Source organism: Rhyacophila brunnea, unplaced genomic scaffold (assembly GCF_057557595.1).
Source record: "Rhyacophila brunnea isolate RB1 unplaced genomic scaffold, BYU_Rbru_1.0 scaffold_14, whole genome shotgun sequence".
Taxonomy (NCBI): Eukaryota; Metazoa; Arthropoda; class Insecta; order Trichoptera; family Rhyacophilidae; genus Rhyacophila; species Rhyacophila brunnea.
The window spans coordinates 24,450,524-24,465,524 of record NW_028232796.1 but is presented as its reverse complement, the minus strand read 5'-3'; the positions used below and the strand labels follow the sequence as shown (position 1 = coordinate 24,465,524).

Genomic DNA, 15,001 nt, shown 5'->3' with positions numbered 1-15,001 from the left:
TCCAGTAAAACAAATATTATGTTACTATTAGCCACTCAATATTTGACTGCTTGCCAGGAACCATAGATTAACTATAAATTGCTTTTCAGTTCTCAATATTATGTAAAATTTACGTATTCTATCTCGCTCTAAAAGTTAACACAACCAAGAGAGGGGATTTTAAAAGATAGTACTTTTTGACAGTTCAGAATGTAATAATTAACTGCCTGAATACATAAAGTGATACATGTGATACATTTAGAATAGCCTCGCTGGTATATGTTGCATAAAGAAAATATTAAATCGGCAATATTTCTTTGACTGCCTATGTACCTATATTTTTTCTAGCTGCTATATTGCACTCTTAGTGCGATTTTCCACGATTCGATCCGGACATTCGAATCCGTATTCCATGATGATAGTCTGATGTCCCAGCCGTCTGATTTATATACACCGCTTTTACACAGACAGAACATCCTCTTAGCTCTTGTGAGCCAATACGTAATCTCTTGGTATATATTAACATTGTTTAGTGGCGATACCACCCCACTGAAGCGATCCAATGGGGTAGTAGCCTCAGAAGCAATTATTGTAGCCGTTGAATATAAATAAAGGGGTAGTGGAAGCAAAGAAAGGGCAGAAGAAAATTTCAAAAATATATTTGTACATGTTTCGTGTGCAGTGTAACAAACAGTTGAATTTATAGTGATTACTATAATATTTTCCAAGTAAACATACAAAAAGCAAGTTATACTGAAATGCACTCATGCCAGCCGACATGTTTTAACAAGGCATGCGTGTCGGCAGGAATATGTAGTGTTGACAATAATATAGCAGATTATTAATATATTGATAGCAGCGCATCGAGTTTATCCTTATCGTTAGGATTATTTTTAATATTATTCACAATTTTTATTCATCACTAGCGAGTACCCAGCACGATGGCCGCGTAGCTTAATGGCTCATGTGCTCCGCGTAGGTCAAAATGGAGCTTTTATGGTATTTTCAAAGCATGATCCTGGACATTCCTTAAACGTTGTAGATAATCTATTTATATAATTTTGAAGCCTTATTATCCTTTATATTTATTTTAAATATTTGATGACTGCATAAAGTATTTTTATTACATAAAATAGTATTATTTTATACCTCTCGATCTAATGTTTTAGAATATAGTCATATTTCAGTACATCCATGTGCAGTGGTGTTAAGATGTTTTATTAAGGTTAAGATGATTTATTAATTTTTAAACGCATTTGTAAAACCATTAGTATAATTTATATTGACATTATTATAGTGAAATATTTACGATAAAAAAATATTTTGAAAATCTCTTTAATCCCAAATTTGACAAGAATTAGGCATTTTATTAATCAAACAATGGGCAAGATTAACAAATTTGAAGATAATTCGAAAGATACTGATTATAGGCTTTGGTCTTTGACCATTCAAGTGTGATAAACATCTGACGAATAATGATTGTTTTATAATAATTATTTAACTAAGAATAAGGTAGTATTTTTTTGAAATAGCCATTTCTTTTGGCATTTCCCAGTAGTTAAGCTACAACATACAGCCATAGCCATAAATTGACAAACTATAACTGAAGTAGGGAGTAACATCATGTTAACGCGCGTGTTTTAACATGTACCTAAACGAAAAAAATATATTTTTTTAAACGGTAATGTAACGGTAAATGGGGCTTTAAGAAAAATAAATTTCTGAATCTCTGGTATAGAGAGATTGTAACTCACGGAAAATTAAATTGAATTTATTATTAAAAAAACATTATTTGGATGTCGCCATATCAAAATATTATTTAAATGTAGATGTGACTAGGTTATCGTGATTGTTATAGTGCCTAAACAGATATAAAGCACACGTTTTATCTGCTGCAACGATGTAATAATTTTATAGCTGCAAACATGAAATTCCTTTTATGCGGAAATGAATACGCGTAAATGTGGAAAATAAATGGCGATCATAAAAAGAGTTTTATCTCTTTTGGACATATTACACAGATCCTTCGCGTTAGGGCGTCATCCCTGTGATTTTTAATTCACTTATACATCGTGTAGATGGCGCGCTTTTGCGCTGGCTTTATGGCGCGGCGATTTTGATACATTTTAACGGATAATGGGGGCAGGAGCGTATTGAAATATTATAGCCTGTCGTTGATATTTGCATACAGTCACTATTGGCTACCGATAACAGTCACATATCAAACTACAATGTTCCAGATAGAATATTTAGAAAGATATTTTGTCTTAATATAGGATCTGGGGCATAATATTATGTCGAATGTAGAATTTTATAGTTATATGGGAATAAACAACGCCGTGGCAGCATATTGACTGACGATATTAAATAACTGACCGCAATTACGAATTCCTTAATGTCCATTCCCTATAGTGTCCCATTATTGAAAACTCAGTAAATAGCTGACTGCAATTATAATTTCCGTAATGTCCTTTTTTTCTATATAGTCAGCCATACCCAATTATCGCAACTCGATATAAAATAGCTGTCTCAAATATAATAGTTATTTACTAAATATTTTTTAAAGATATTATTGTAATTTTGAGTTTCTACGTCAATAAATAGCGGATCACAATTAATTAAAAATGCCATTCGATTATGACATCCCGGTAAAAACACATCGCACCGCATTGGCATTGTATTAAATTGATTATATTGTACCGATTGTGCCCTTGTGCCCTTGTACAGTAAATAAACTATCGCTCCTGTACATCTACTACCGTCATTCATCTACCTACAACAGCTATCCACCGCCGAAGTAGACTCCTACAGTTATCATGTATCACCAATCATGACTTATCCGGTGTTTTTCTTGGTATTGTTGTAGGTGGCCTACATGACGACGTAAATCGAAGATTTCGGGTACTCTAGATATATCAATCATAACTTATCTCACCGTCGTTCTATAACAATTTTGTACTGAACCTTTTCTATTAAAAATAAAAAAAAATATATACAAATATAGTTCTTGGCATATTCTATATCCAAACTTTTGTTTAACACGCATGCGTAAACAAAGTGTGACGTTTACAAACCAACACGTTATCCGCTCGGCCATTGTGGGATAAATATCCGTAGACAATTTTTTTTATACAGTTCTATATATTTTACGATACTTTAAAAGACATAGTTAATTAAATAACTACATTAAAACTCTTAACATATATTCTAATTGATTTAGTTTTAAAGGATCAAATACATTGGTCATTTGTGGTATTTATATCTTCACGATCTAATTCATAAGTTCACAACATGAAAGGAACGTCTTTGTTAATGCATTACCGATTGGAAAAGTTTTTTTTTCTTCACTCGTGTGGGAGTTACATAATTGAACCAGTGAACTGTAATTTGACGGAGTCTCCTCGTGCCACGGTCAAGTTCAATCGAAAAAAGCTCTTTCCAATTTAACCTTCATCCATTATTCGTCGCCGGGCTTTGATTTCCTAACGCTTTTTGTGCTCGCTCACGGCATTCTTTCACGACCGAAACTCCGAATTTATACTGTAAAAAATCACACATGACACGAATATATTGTTCTTTGTGCCATAAACATTTTCATTTTGTAATTATTATGCCTTTGACAGTATACTGAGAACGGAAAATGACTAGACCAATTTGATACGTTTTGGTATATTTTTGGCTATATTTATATTGATACTATGTAGGAAAACAACTAAAAAAACTTGTTCTAAGATAATGGGGTTTGAAATTTTCACTACGAATCTTAATTCAAATTAAATACCTTAATTATGAAAGAAAATATGTTTTTTTTAATGTGGTCTAATACAATTTTATAAAGCTTGACGAAATTGTATAATTCAATAAGTAATCACTGTGTAGTGTATTAATGATAAATTGTAGAAAGTCATATTCACTATATTGTAGAGTAAATAATATTTCGTTATATATAGAATGATATATTTAACTCAAGTTCTTGGAATTTTAAGTTGTTTCTGTATCTAACAGGTATATAAATAATCACGTTTGTGTACATATTTCTCCGGATAATATTATGTATTATATAAAACTATAGTGTTAGTACAGAATGCTTTGTTTTTCTTGGACAGAGCACATGACGAACCAGTCAATCTTCCAGAGACTACAGATAAAAGAAGTCTCTCGACAATGTGTTTTGAGACACATTCTGCAGTTTTTTGACATATTGTTTAGCGCGGACTGGATGACCTGTAAAGACAGGTGATTTTGGTTAGCCTCCGAGGATGGTAAAGCAGAGGAACATTGACTAGGGATTGCAATACCGAATGAATATATCAATACCGGTATTTCAGTATTTATTATTGAATACCGGTATTAATACCGGTCTTCGTCAAAACATATTATAGGTAGTAACAAATAATTACTTATCAATAAATATAACCATTAAAATCTATTTGAAACACTATTTATTTTTATAGTACCTTGAAGTACATTCCTACCTACATTTATTATGTTGAACTTTGTAAATATGTATACGTAAATCATAATATTTTAGAACTGATAATTTTTACAAAAGTCCGGGTACGGAGAAATATCTCTGAAATTCAATGTCTGTTGGATGTACTATCAACGTTGAATCAATAGTTACAGATTAATTAGAAATATTTGTCATGAATATTTTCTTTTTCGAAATACGTTAACTAATAGCGACAATTGTAATCTTAAGTATATTTGAGGGATTTTGTTTTAATGATATTTAATTTTTATTGGTTATAGTCAATATATTTGCGTTTTAGCAGCATAAAACATATACATTTAATTTAACACCTATACAATTTAAAATTATTTTTGAAAATCATACATTACGTGTATGCTTTCTTTATACCGAAAATATTAGTATTTTGGATTTTTGAAACAGGTATTTCGGTATCGATAAATAATTGAATACCGGTTTTGAAATACCGGTATTGTAATCCCTAACAGTGACCAAGCGAAGGAGCTTTCTGGGAACAGCCTTCCCTGAGAGAAATAAAGTATCGTGAGGGGTGGAAAGTCTTGGTTGTTCAGGACGGAATTTCAATGTGGTTACGATCCTCAGCGATTAGGAAACGACCAAGGAGAGAAGAGGGTATTTAAATACAATTATTAACATGATCCATTCGTTCACTGGCAGTTTTATCTACATTTTCATAATAATTTAAATGTTTTCGTTTAGATATAAATTCACCATATTTCGTATTATATATTGTCATAATATGTATTAAGCTGTCTCGGTGAATATAATTGAATTGCTTGCAGTTTTTGACAGGTGCATATGTGAATATTGTTAAGTTTATTAAATTAATATTTAGTGCCAAATCACTTGCAGTAAGATGATGTTATTATTAGTCTTAGTACCTTTATCAACTATCCGTTAATTTATTCTGGTTTCGTCTACATAAAGAACTTTCCACCGTCGTCTTCGCTGTAAACAATGTTTCAATAAACAATAAGACGAATCTCATCACAGTGAAAAGTTTTTATCGCCCACCATGGAAGCTATGCCATTTTGAAAACTCATCTCATAAAATATACATCTTTGTTTATTACAAAGAACTTTGAAAGAATGTCAACCTCTTCTTATCTTTTATTATCATGCCAAGATGCATTTTGTAAGGCGTAACATGACTTTTATACCCTGCGATCCTTCACAACGCGACGACTCGATAAAAGGACTATTTTCTTTTTTTATACCAACAATAAATTGCGCTATGTGTGTGACACAAAGTAAAAAATGTTTTTCTCTATCTCTATGCTTCCAGACAAAAAGGTATAGTCTGGTTTATAAAAGAAAACGTTATACAATAAAATATTGTAAGATTGTTTTGCAAGTAAAACCTTTTTAAAAAGTACAATAAATCACCTTAATTTTGATGGCAGTTGTATAAAAGTAACAGTGAAATCATTACTCATATAAATCTCATAAACTATTTTTTTATTCAATTTAATTATTTGCGAGATTTGAGAATATAACATTTTTTATTGAAAATCCATTATTTGATAACATCCCAGACATACACTGACAGACGCTAGGCATCGTTTTATTTTTCAAAAAAGATTTTTCCAGTAGTTATATATAATATTATTATAACTTTTTTTGTGTAATGAGCAATTTTTTTAAATTATGCATGTTTATGTATACATGTATTGTGACCTCACTGGTAATTTAACCAAGCATATGGCATATGATTTCGACTGTAAATTCTAGGTAGAAAGATATTCGTTTACTAAAAATAAAGCACGATATACATACTTTAGTAGCGATCATAAAGGGCCGAAAAAATATCCTCTATTAAAAACCAATTTAATTAAATGTTTCATCATACTCTACAGTATGTATTAATGAAGTAAGTAGGTAAGTAATTCAGGTTAAATATATAAATGTGCTTTACTTGAAATCAATCAATCAAAACGAATATCATTTTACAAATAGCTACGTTTTTTATTGATATGTGAATTATAAATCAGTATATTATAATAATGTTTATTATTATGCACGTTAAGGGGCGAAGGCGTAGAGATAAAAGTCTGATTAAAGTGTCTCGAATGAATCTAGGCGAAAGTTTATTTACAAAAAAATATATATAAATACAATGGTAAAATGACAAGGCAACATTATGATAGAGTGTACAGGTATACTGATAAGACAGACTATGTTTAAGGATTGAAATAATTACTGAACGGACTGAGATATGACCCATCAACTATGACTCGCTATATACATGAATATTTGGTAAATTGTTATAGTCATTGTTGATGTAGTTTGGAAATCTGCTGACCACCGCATCGTTGCAACTTCGAGGCATTTCGATAACAAAGCCCGAGGTAGCCGACCCTTATCAAAGTATGACACACCTGTAGAATATGATGACGGAGCGATTGTACGATAGTTAAATGACTCGCTGATTCTTACGTTTCGTAATAATGCTGACAAGATCCGAGGTCGTTGCCCGCTTCACATGTATATACTATATAGCAGTGGCGAAGACTCCATACTAGGCGATTATTTAAAGCCTACCTTCTTAAGAAAAATATTTTTTAATTGCATATTGACATATTTATATACTTAATCACTTCATTATTTTATGTTATATAAAAATAATTTATTTTGCCAACGAGATCGCATATGTAGGAATGTATTACAGTATTACACAGTTTACAAAACAACTGCAAAGGTATTAAAAAAACCACAGCGCGCCGCGCCGTAAATTAAATAATAAATGCCGCGACTTCTCGACGTAAATAAATTTCCGATTATGTTTGGAATAATTCTGATTTTTTTTTGTATGGACTTTACGTCTCGTAACCTCAGCATGTCTGCTGATTTGTACGAAATGAGGCAAGCTCCTTTCGCAGAGCCTAAAACATTCGCGCATAATATTGTTGTCACGACTGCGCACTTTGTCCAAAATCATTAATAATTAGATAATTAAAAAAATAATTTCAACGGCGTTTAATCGAATATTAATAAATAAGTAAGTATAGATTGTTTTTAAAAATAAAAATAAATTTTATCTAATAATTTTTGATGGGTATACATGTTTTGAAAAATACGTAATTTAAACACATCGCTCATTTTTATGTCGTCAATGAGTTTTTGAAGTTTCATTGAATTAGTGTGTCGTTATCATTTATTAGTGTGTGCCTATTCGTTAGTAGTAAATGTCGTACTATTCTCGTAAGTATACCTGACAAGTGTGCTCTTTTTATCATATCTCCACAGCCTACCTCTTTCCAAAAGTCACCCTTCGCCACTGCTATATAGTGAATGTTCTGTTATAATTATAGATTTAAAAAAATATATTCTTTAATTAATTATTCACCAGACTGATCATATTTAATATTAGTTAACTATTTCCCTTGTTTTCTATGTAATAGATCTTTCTGGCTACTTGAAAATACATCGACGCCAATAGAAAATATAGTTTTAACGACCGAATATATTGAGAGAAAGTGTATTCCTATGAGAGAGCCTCTCCGGCTATATTTTCCAAGATAAATTTCCACCATTTTCCTCATAAATAATAACAGGCCAGACAATGAGGACAGTCTGGCAATAAATATCTTCTCCATGGCACGAGAACGGAGGAAATCTTTTTTAATAACGTATCAGAGGAAAAGGATATTAATATTACGATTTTTATATTATACAAAACATCCACGTAAGCATGAATTTTTATACATATTTTCTTTGTTTATTGTATATTTTAGATTGTCCATTTGGTATGATATTACATCGGAGGAATCAAATTTGATAATGTTGTTATTATACACATGCAGTATTATAATATTGCATGATTTTAAAAGTAATATTTTATCACAAAAAAATGTTTTCAAAATCATCACACAAGAATTAAATTGTGTTTTTTATTAATACCATAATATTAGAAATTACACGATATGTAGTTATTTATTTATTTATCTGTAAAATATGATTGTATTTAGTCGGCCTCTTGAAATATAGATAATTATATCGTTAATGAATGGATAAAATTACTTTTTTTGTTTCTAAATTTATTGATAGCTTAATAATAGGGTAATGCTATATTTACATAGAGATTTAATTACCTACATGGTTGTATTGTATAATGCAAAGTTCACTATCAATCAGCATATTCTTAACATCAGTACTATATCTAGCAAAATGTTCGGTTTTGATAAGAGGATTTCAAGATCATTCGAAAATGAGTGCTACCTACATTATATATATCATTTGTGGAATTCTCGAATATGCCAGCATTATTTCGGGTCCTCAGAACCGTCGATACAATGAAGTTGGATCGAGTCAACAACAGATTTCTTAGATTTCTCTACTTAAGGGCATATGGATTCTTTTCTTATGATAATAAAAAGAATTTTCCAACTCGTTTTCTTCTGCGTATGCTATTACCCGAAAATTAATTGCTATTTTAAAGCATTTCTTTTTACTTCTTAGTCGGTTCATTTACAATCCAGCTATACTGGCAAATATTAATTTTCACGTTCCTACCAATTAATGTCACTCGTTGCTCTACGGTCTTCATGATACACTGTCGCATGACTGATGTGATGTTTCATGATGCTGTATATCGTGCGATTAACCTATTTCATGGCACCATAACGTCTTTTTTAACTTAGTATATAGGTGATATTCGAACATGTAGTGTAATATTATATAAAAACATACTTTCTCTTACATTCTTTATTGTTATATTGATTGTAATAAGTAATTAAATCATTTTTTTGTATTTATTATGTATTATGTGTAATGTCATAATCTTCTTTTTTCTAAATAACTTAATAAAAAAAATATAGAAAAAATGTATTCTTTCTAGGTTTAAAATATATTTTTATTTTTTTCGTTTATTTAAATCTAAAAAATGCTTGTTAAGTTTTCCTCGAATTAAATTCAATGTAAATTACTGCTATTTATAATGTTACTTTAAATAAAACATGGTAATAATCAATGACTCAATTTTACAATATATTTGGACTTTCGCATATAGCGATACTCTATAGTCTATATTATAATGTTATACTCTGTTCGAAATTCAAATAAGCAATAATATTTGTTAATCCGATTGTTCTAAAGTATATTGTATATCTTTAATAAATTTCTGTAAATGCACCTCACGATGTGTTTGTACGATCGCTATTTTTATTTTAAATCCAAGACAGTACGAATAAAACTATGTTGTTCGAAGACCACAGCGAACCGCACACACCAGACCGCACCGCATAACGCTGTCTGTGTAACCCGCAGGCGATCTGTATTCAGTTCCCTCGCCTCCTTTAACGACCGCCTGCATACAATGAATGTGTAACATCTGCCAACACAATCCTCTTTCTCTGACTGCTGTCTCGGGTAACTTTATTTTTGTTCTACGCCTGTTGTAGACCGCCGCGAAGATGCAATCAAAGAACGTAAATTGTAGATACGTATAACAAATGAATGTCTGGAATATACTGGTAAAACTTTTATCAATGATTCCCAACATTTTTTTTAATTTGCGAAAGTATTTTGTAAAATCGAATGTCAAGCAGTGTACGTTTACGATCTTCGAGCCATATTATAAGATAGAGAAAAAGTAATATGTTTAGTTAGCTTTTGATCATTCTTAGGGTTAATTTACTGCCATTATAATTTATTATTATGCGTAAATAACTCAATTGTCGCCGATTTTTTCACATTTTTTTTTAAAATCAAAACACTTTAAGGTAGTTTTACCGCGTAAAGGAAATTATTCATAAAATATTCAAATTCTCGCAGCCTTTTTTTGATTGTTTAGTCAGTTTTGTCATATTTTTTCAGACTTATACGCGGCGTAAATGTGAACTCTGCCATTCTTGGTGGTGTTGGTTTGTGTGTATCTGATAATTACCTTAGGAATCGAGGGCATCCGTTGTTTGTTCTCCCAAGGTGCAGAACTAACCTGCCATTAGTAATGCCAATTGGGAGAGCAATAACCATGTTTAATGAAATCGCTTCGGATATTGATAAATTCCACTTACGTGAGGTGAATTTAGGTGGACGTTGTTTTAGAAGTTTTTAAGATGCGGTAGTTAAGTACTTCTACTTTTATTTTTTGTTATTTTATGTTATTTGTTATTATATTACTTATTGTATTATTAACTCACATTACTTATATTGTATATTGTATTTTTATTTTAAAAATTGTTAACACTTGTTTTATGTCATGTCGTTAACGCTTTAAATGTATAATTTGTTATGTTCATTATATGTAAAATAAATACATTTGAATTTGAAATTTGAATTTAGTGCCATAGCGCTGGACACGTCGCCGTCAATCAATTTATAATACTTACAATATTAATACCATCGACCGAAGGTACTTGATGGAATTTGAATTTATATTCTAATGTATTTAAGTTTTGTACTATTCCATTTGAGTCGTTTTTTGCGACCCGGGTTTCAGCTATCGGCATCTTCAGACACCATGTGCACTCACCAAACGGTAGATACACACTGCCAATGAATACAAATATTCTAACTTATATAATAAATTAATACAATAAAGTAGGTAAAAACTCTATCACCCACATATTAAGTCAACAAATTATGAATAGTTGAAGTGTTTGTAAAAAAACCCCTAGCATAACTTAGAATTAATTGTATTCGTTGTCAGTGTGTATGTACCTTTTGGTGAGTGCACATAGTGCCTGAAGATGCCGAAAGGTGAAACCCGGGTCACAAAAACGACTCAAATGGAATACTACAAAACTTAAATCCATTAGAATTTATAATACTTACATACAGACAGCTGTAGTTGGCAGATTATATTATTTTTGTATTATATAAAATAGTGAAGCTTTTATTAAATACGGTAATTTAAATTTTTTTTCTGAGAAGATGGGCTTTATATAATAGCCTAGTCTGGAGTGTCTTAGATAATGTTAATTAAATAATATTAACAAAGCATGATTTATTTATTCCTACGTTAACCGAGACATTAAAGAGACTTAGGCCCTGGAGTCTTTTCCATTGTTTTTCCTAGAATTTTCTATTAATTAAATATACTATAGTATTTTCCGTGAAATCTTAACTGCTTTAATCTCTTATTAATTACAAAGTTTATTGTGCTCAAAATATAATATACTTAATAAACGTTGAAAAATATTGTTATATTGCCTTTGGTATAAGCTTGGTACATGACTGGTATAACGATCAAATTGTTTTAATAACGAATTGAATTTTGCCGTTATTTTACTTCTAGAATGTGATGTATTAATTGTGAACAAAGGTTTAATACTGTCTGGGCTATAAACAATTTTAAAATAATTAAATTGTGTGTACTGATTGAAAAAGACATCCATTGGTATATAAACAATGCAGTATAATTTCTCACAATATTAAATTAAAATAGATAGAACAGTCCTAATGAGATATAGTTGCTGGACAATTCTAATCGTATTGTAGTACAAAGTATACGATCAATATTGATTCGACGATTTGACGAGTGTTCTTTGAAAGTATATACCAGTACAATACAGTGACAGGGCAATTTAACCAGGTTAGATCAAGTGGTTATTTGGGCCCTGCTGATATCAGTGTTGTGAGTTTTATCTACGGGTACTTACTAAATTGAAACAATAATTAATTTAATTTAATTAAATGAAGAAGTCTCCTAAGTATTGACGATCTACGATGCTACGCTCAGAAAACAATATTCAATTTCCGTAGCTATTGCTACGGTGCGTCGTAGCAAAAACGTAGACACATAAAAGTGCTACAGAAACTCACGTAGACACATTTTAAATAAATTTGTATTCTAGTCTAGCGTAGTAGTGTAATTTATCATTGCTAATAAATAATTAATGTATTCCATTTTATTTTGTTTCAGACATTTCGTCACGGGTTTCCATTCGCCCCGACCGCCATCGCTTGGGATCCCATACAGAAGCTGCTGGCCGTCGGTGACAAATCTGGCTCGCTTCGACTGTATCCTTTTCCAAATCGTTTATTAAGTCAGGCATGTCCCTCCGTGCCGAGATTTCGCCGGCTCAAGGTAGGCGATTCATTTCAATCTACATAAACGGCTGGAATGTTGGCCATTAATATGATTTACGAAGGATTTCTATTTGCATTACCTGTTTATGTGGTCTCCAAGGCGTCAAACTTCTGACCCTTTGGTTATGTTTCAAACTGCTAATACAACCTTCGGCCGTCCCGTACTTGTGGGTTGACTAAAAAAATACCGCCACGAATGATTGACCGCGAATTTATATTTTATTTTTCTACTTTATGCTTTACTGCATTATTAGGTGTATCTCATTTGATTGATTGAAATAAAACAGAAAACTGCACGCTATTCGTGGTAAAAGAAAGTTGTCGATACACAATCAATGTGGTGGGTTTTAGTTTTTTTTTTCCAATGGTTTAATAAATCTAACAGAGCACTCGTAGAGCAACTTAACATATCTACGTGAAGTGTTACTCATATCACGTTAGTCTTTTTATAAAAATAATAAGAAAAACTGTTAATTCAACCCCACTCTATGGAGGCTCATAATATATGATCAAACACGGTGATTAGTGTGCGTCAGTGTATGTGACAGCATACATGATGTCTTTGAACTGTTAAAACCTCTTATGTAACAATTTTGTCAAAGTGTTTATATTTTATGTTCGTTTATATCTTACTTTCATAATTTAGTAAACCCTTCAATATTCTATATACCACCAAGAATAAAACATAATTAGTTTTAGAAACATCTGATGAAACATGCCACGTATTAATAAGACGATTAACTTGCAATATATGTCGTCGAGATTACGAGCCTCTACCCGTCATTAAGAAAAACCAAGTTCTAAAACCTACCTTCTTTTTAGTTTATAAAGTCCATCGTCCAAAGTCCATATGTGGTTTTAAAAGCTTTTAAATATCCGACGTAAAATAGAAATTTTCAAATATATGTACAAAATAATTATACGATTGACCAGTATAATCCTCACGATGGCTGAGCGGCTTATAATATCGTCGGTCCCATGTTTGAATTCTGTGTAGTTACCAACACACATTGTTTTTCAATTTGTGTTTGGAGTTTTAGAGTATTGACTTAATAGGTTAAGCAAAAGACTGACGTATATTTATCGTAAAACCAAAAAAAAAATCTGTTAATACAAACCTCCACTCTGTGGAGGCCCATATTATGATGAAGATCGGACATAGTAAAATAAGGTATAATTCTAAGATTATTAATTAATTAATATTTTTTTACTTTTTCATAGTACGACTTTTAATAAATATTTTCATAGCTCAAAAGTAATTGCTTTTCGGAAATATTTTTTTTTGCATCAGAAATAAACAGTGAAATATGATATCATAAGAAAATATAATATAAAATCGTCTGATCCGTTATTATTATATTCCATGAAATCCTTAATAACACAAAAAATGTAATTTATTTCTTGAGCCAAATAAGCTACTCGGAGTTCGTATAATTCTGTCAGCTTACTCTATATATGAAGTAATATACCAATATCCCGTATATTTCGAATTGTATCGCTAAAATATTATTTTGAAGCCGGTAATACCTAAATCATTTCTAAATATCTCATCAATGTTGATGTTTGAATTTAATAACACGAAATATCTTCGTTTTCCTTTTTATACGTCATTATTATAATATCTAAAATATATTTTTATGTTATATAGAATCGATCTATTGAAGAGGTTGATGTGATTGATTTTAGAATAATGAGTTGACTTCGAGGTCGCGTTTTATATTATAAAACTAATGTTTTATAAATTTTAATTTAAAATCGAGATTTCTCTTTCAACTTGTTTAAGGGAAATCAAATCCAGATTTCCCATGATGAAAGTTTATGCTGTTTAAACCTTTCAATTACTTCCGGTAAGGAAATTCTCTTTAAATAATTAAAATGACGGTTATTCAATAAATCGCTTTGATGTCTATCAAAGAATAATATCGACTTTGAAGTATGTATATAATGATATGATTACCCAGTAATTTTATACTATTCATTTAATGATGTAATTGCTTCATTGAAAAGTGCAAATCACCGGGTTTCGAGTCATCTTATAGCCATAGAAAATGTCTAATGACTAAATCAAAATAAGAATCTTTTGAAAGATCGACTGTGAATAATAACTTAATGTTTGTTCGAATTTTTGTTTAGTTATCAAATGTTTAAAAAGCCATGTTAAACAAAATTTTAAAAGTTTGCGTCGGAATACTGAAGAAATAAATTTAATTAATTAAAAATTAGGAATTCAATAAAGTGAATAAAGCATTCGCTTTTGTATGCGTTGCGTAATGCCTCGTAAGCCCCTTACGAATTCTACGCATCACGATGCCGACTCCTGAAGGCTTTCACATGTAGACATTAATGTTTGGTTATCAAATAATCTTATTTTTTTTAATTAATATAACTTTCGCTCAGTTTACTACATATCCGAAAAATGCGGGATATTTATTTTATTCAACTGACAGACAAAACATAATTTTATTTTCTGAACAAAAAAACAAACATCTTCGCAATTAT

The 15,001-nt window shown here is 30.8% G+C and overlaps 1 protein-coding gene across 2 annotated transcripts in view; it reads left to right on the top strand.

The window, feature by feature from the left end:
• Tomosyn (syntaxin-binding protein tomosyn) overlaps positions 1-15,001 on the top strand; it is a 735,273-nt gene that overhangs the window by 412,837 nt on the left and 307,435 nt on the right. For both annotated transcript variants that reach the window (XM_085942075.1, XM_085942074.1), the window contains exon 2: positions 12,336-12,433. In XM_085942075.1, the coding sequence (XP_085798201.1) occupies positions 12,336-12,433 (98 nt within the window). The remainder of the gene's footprint in view (positions 1-12,335; positions 12,434-15,001) is intronic.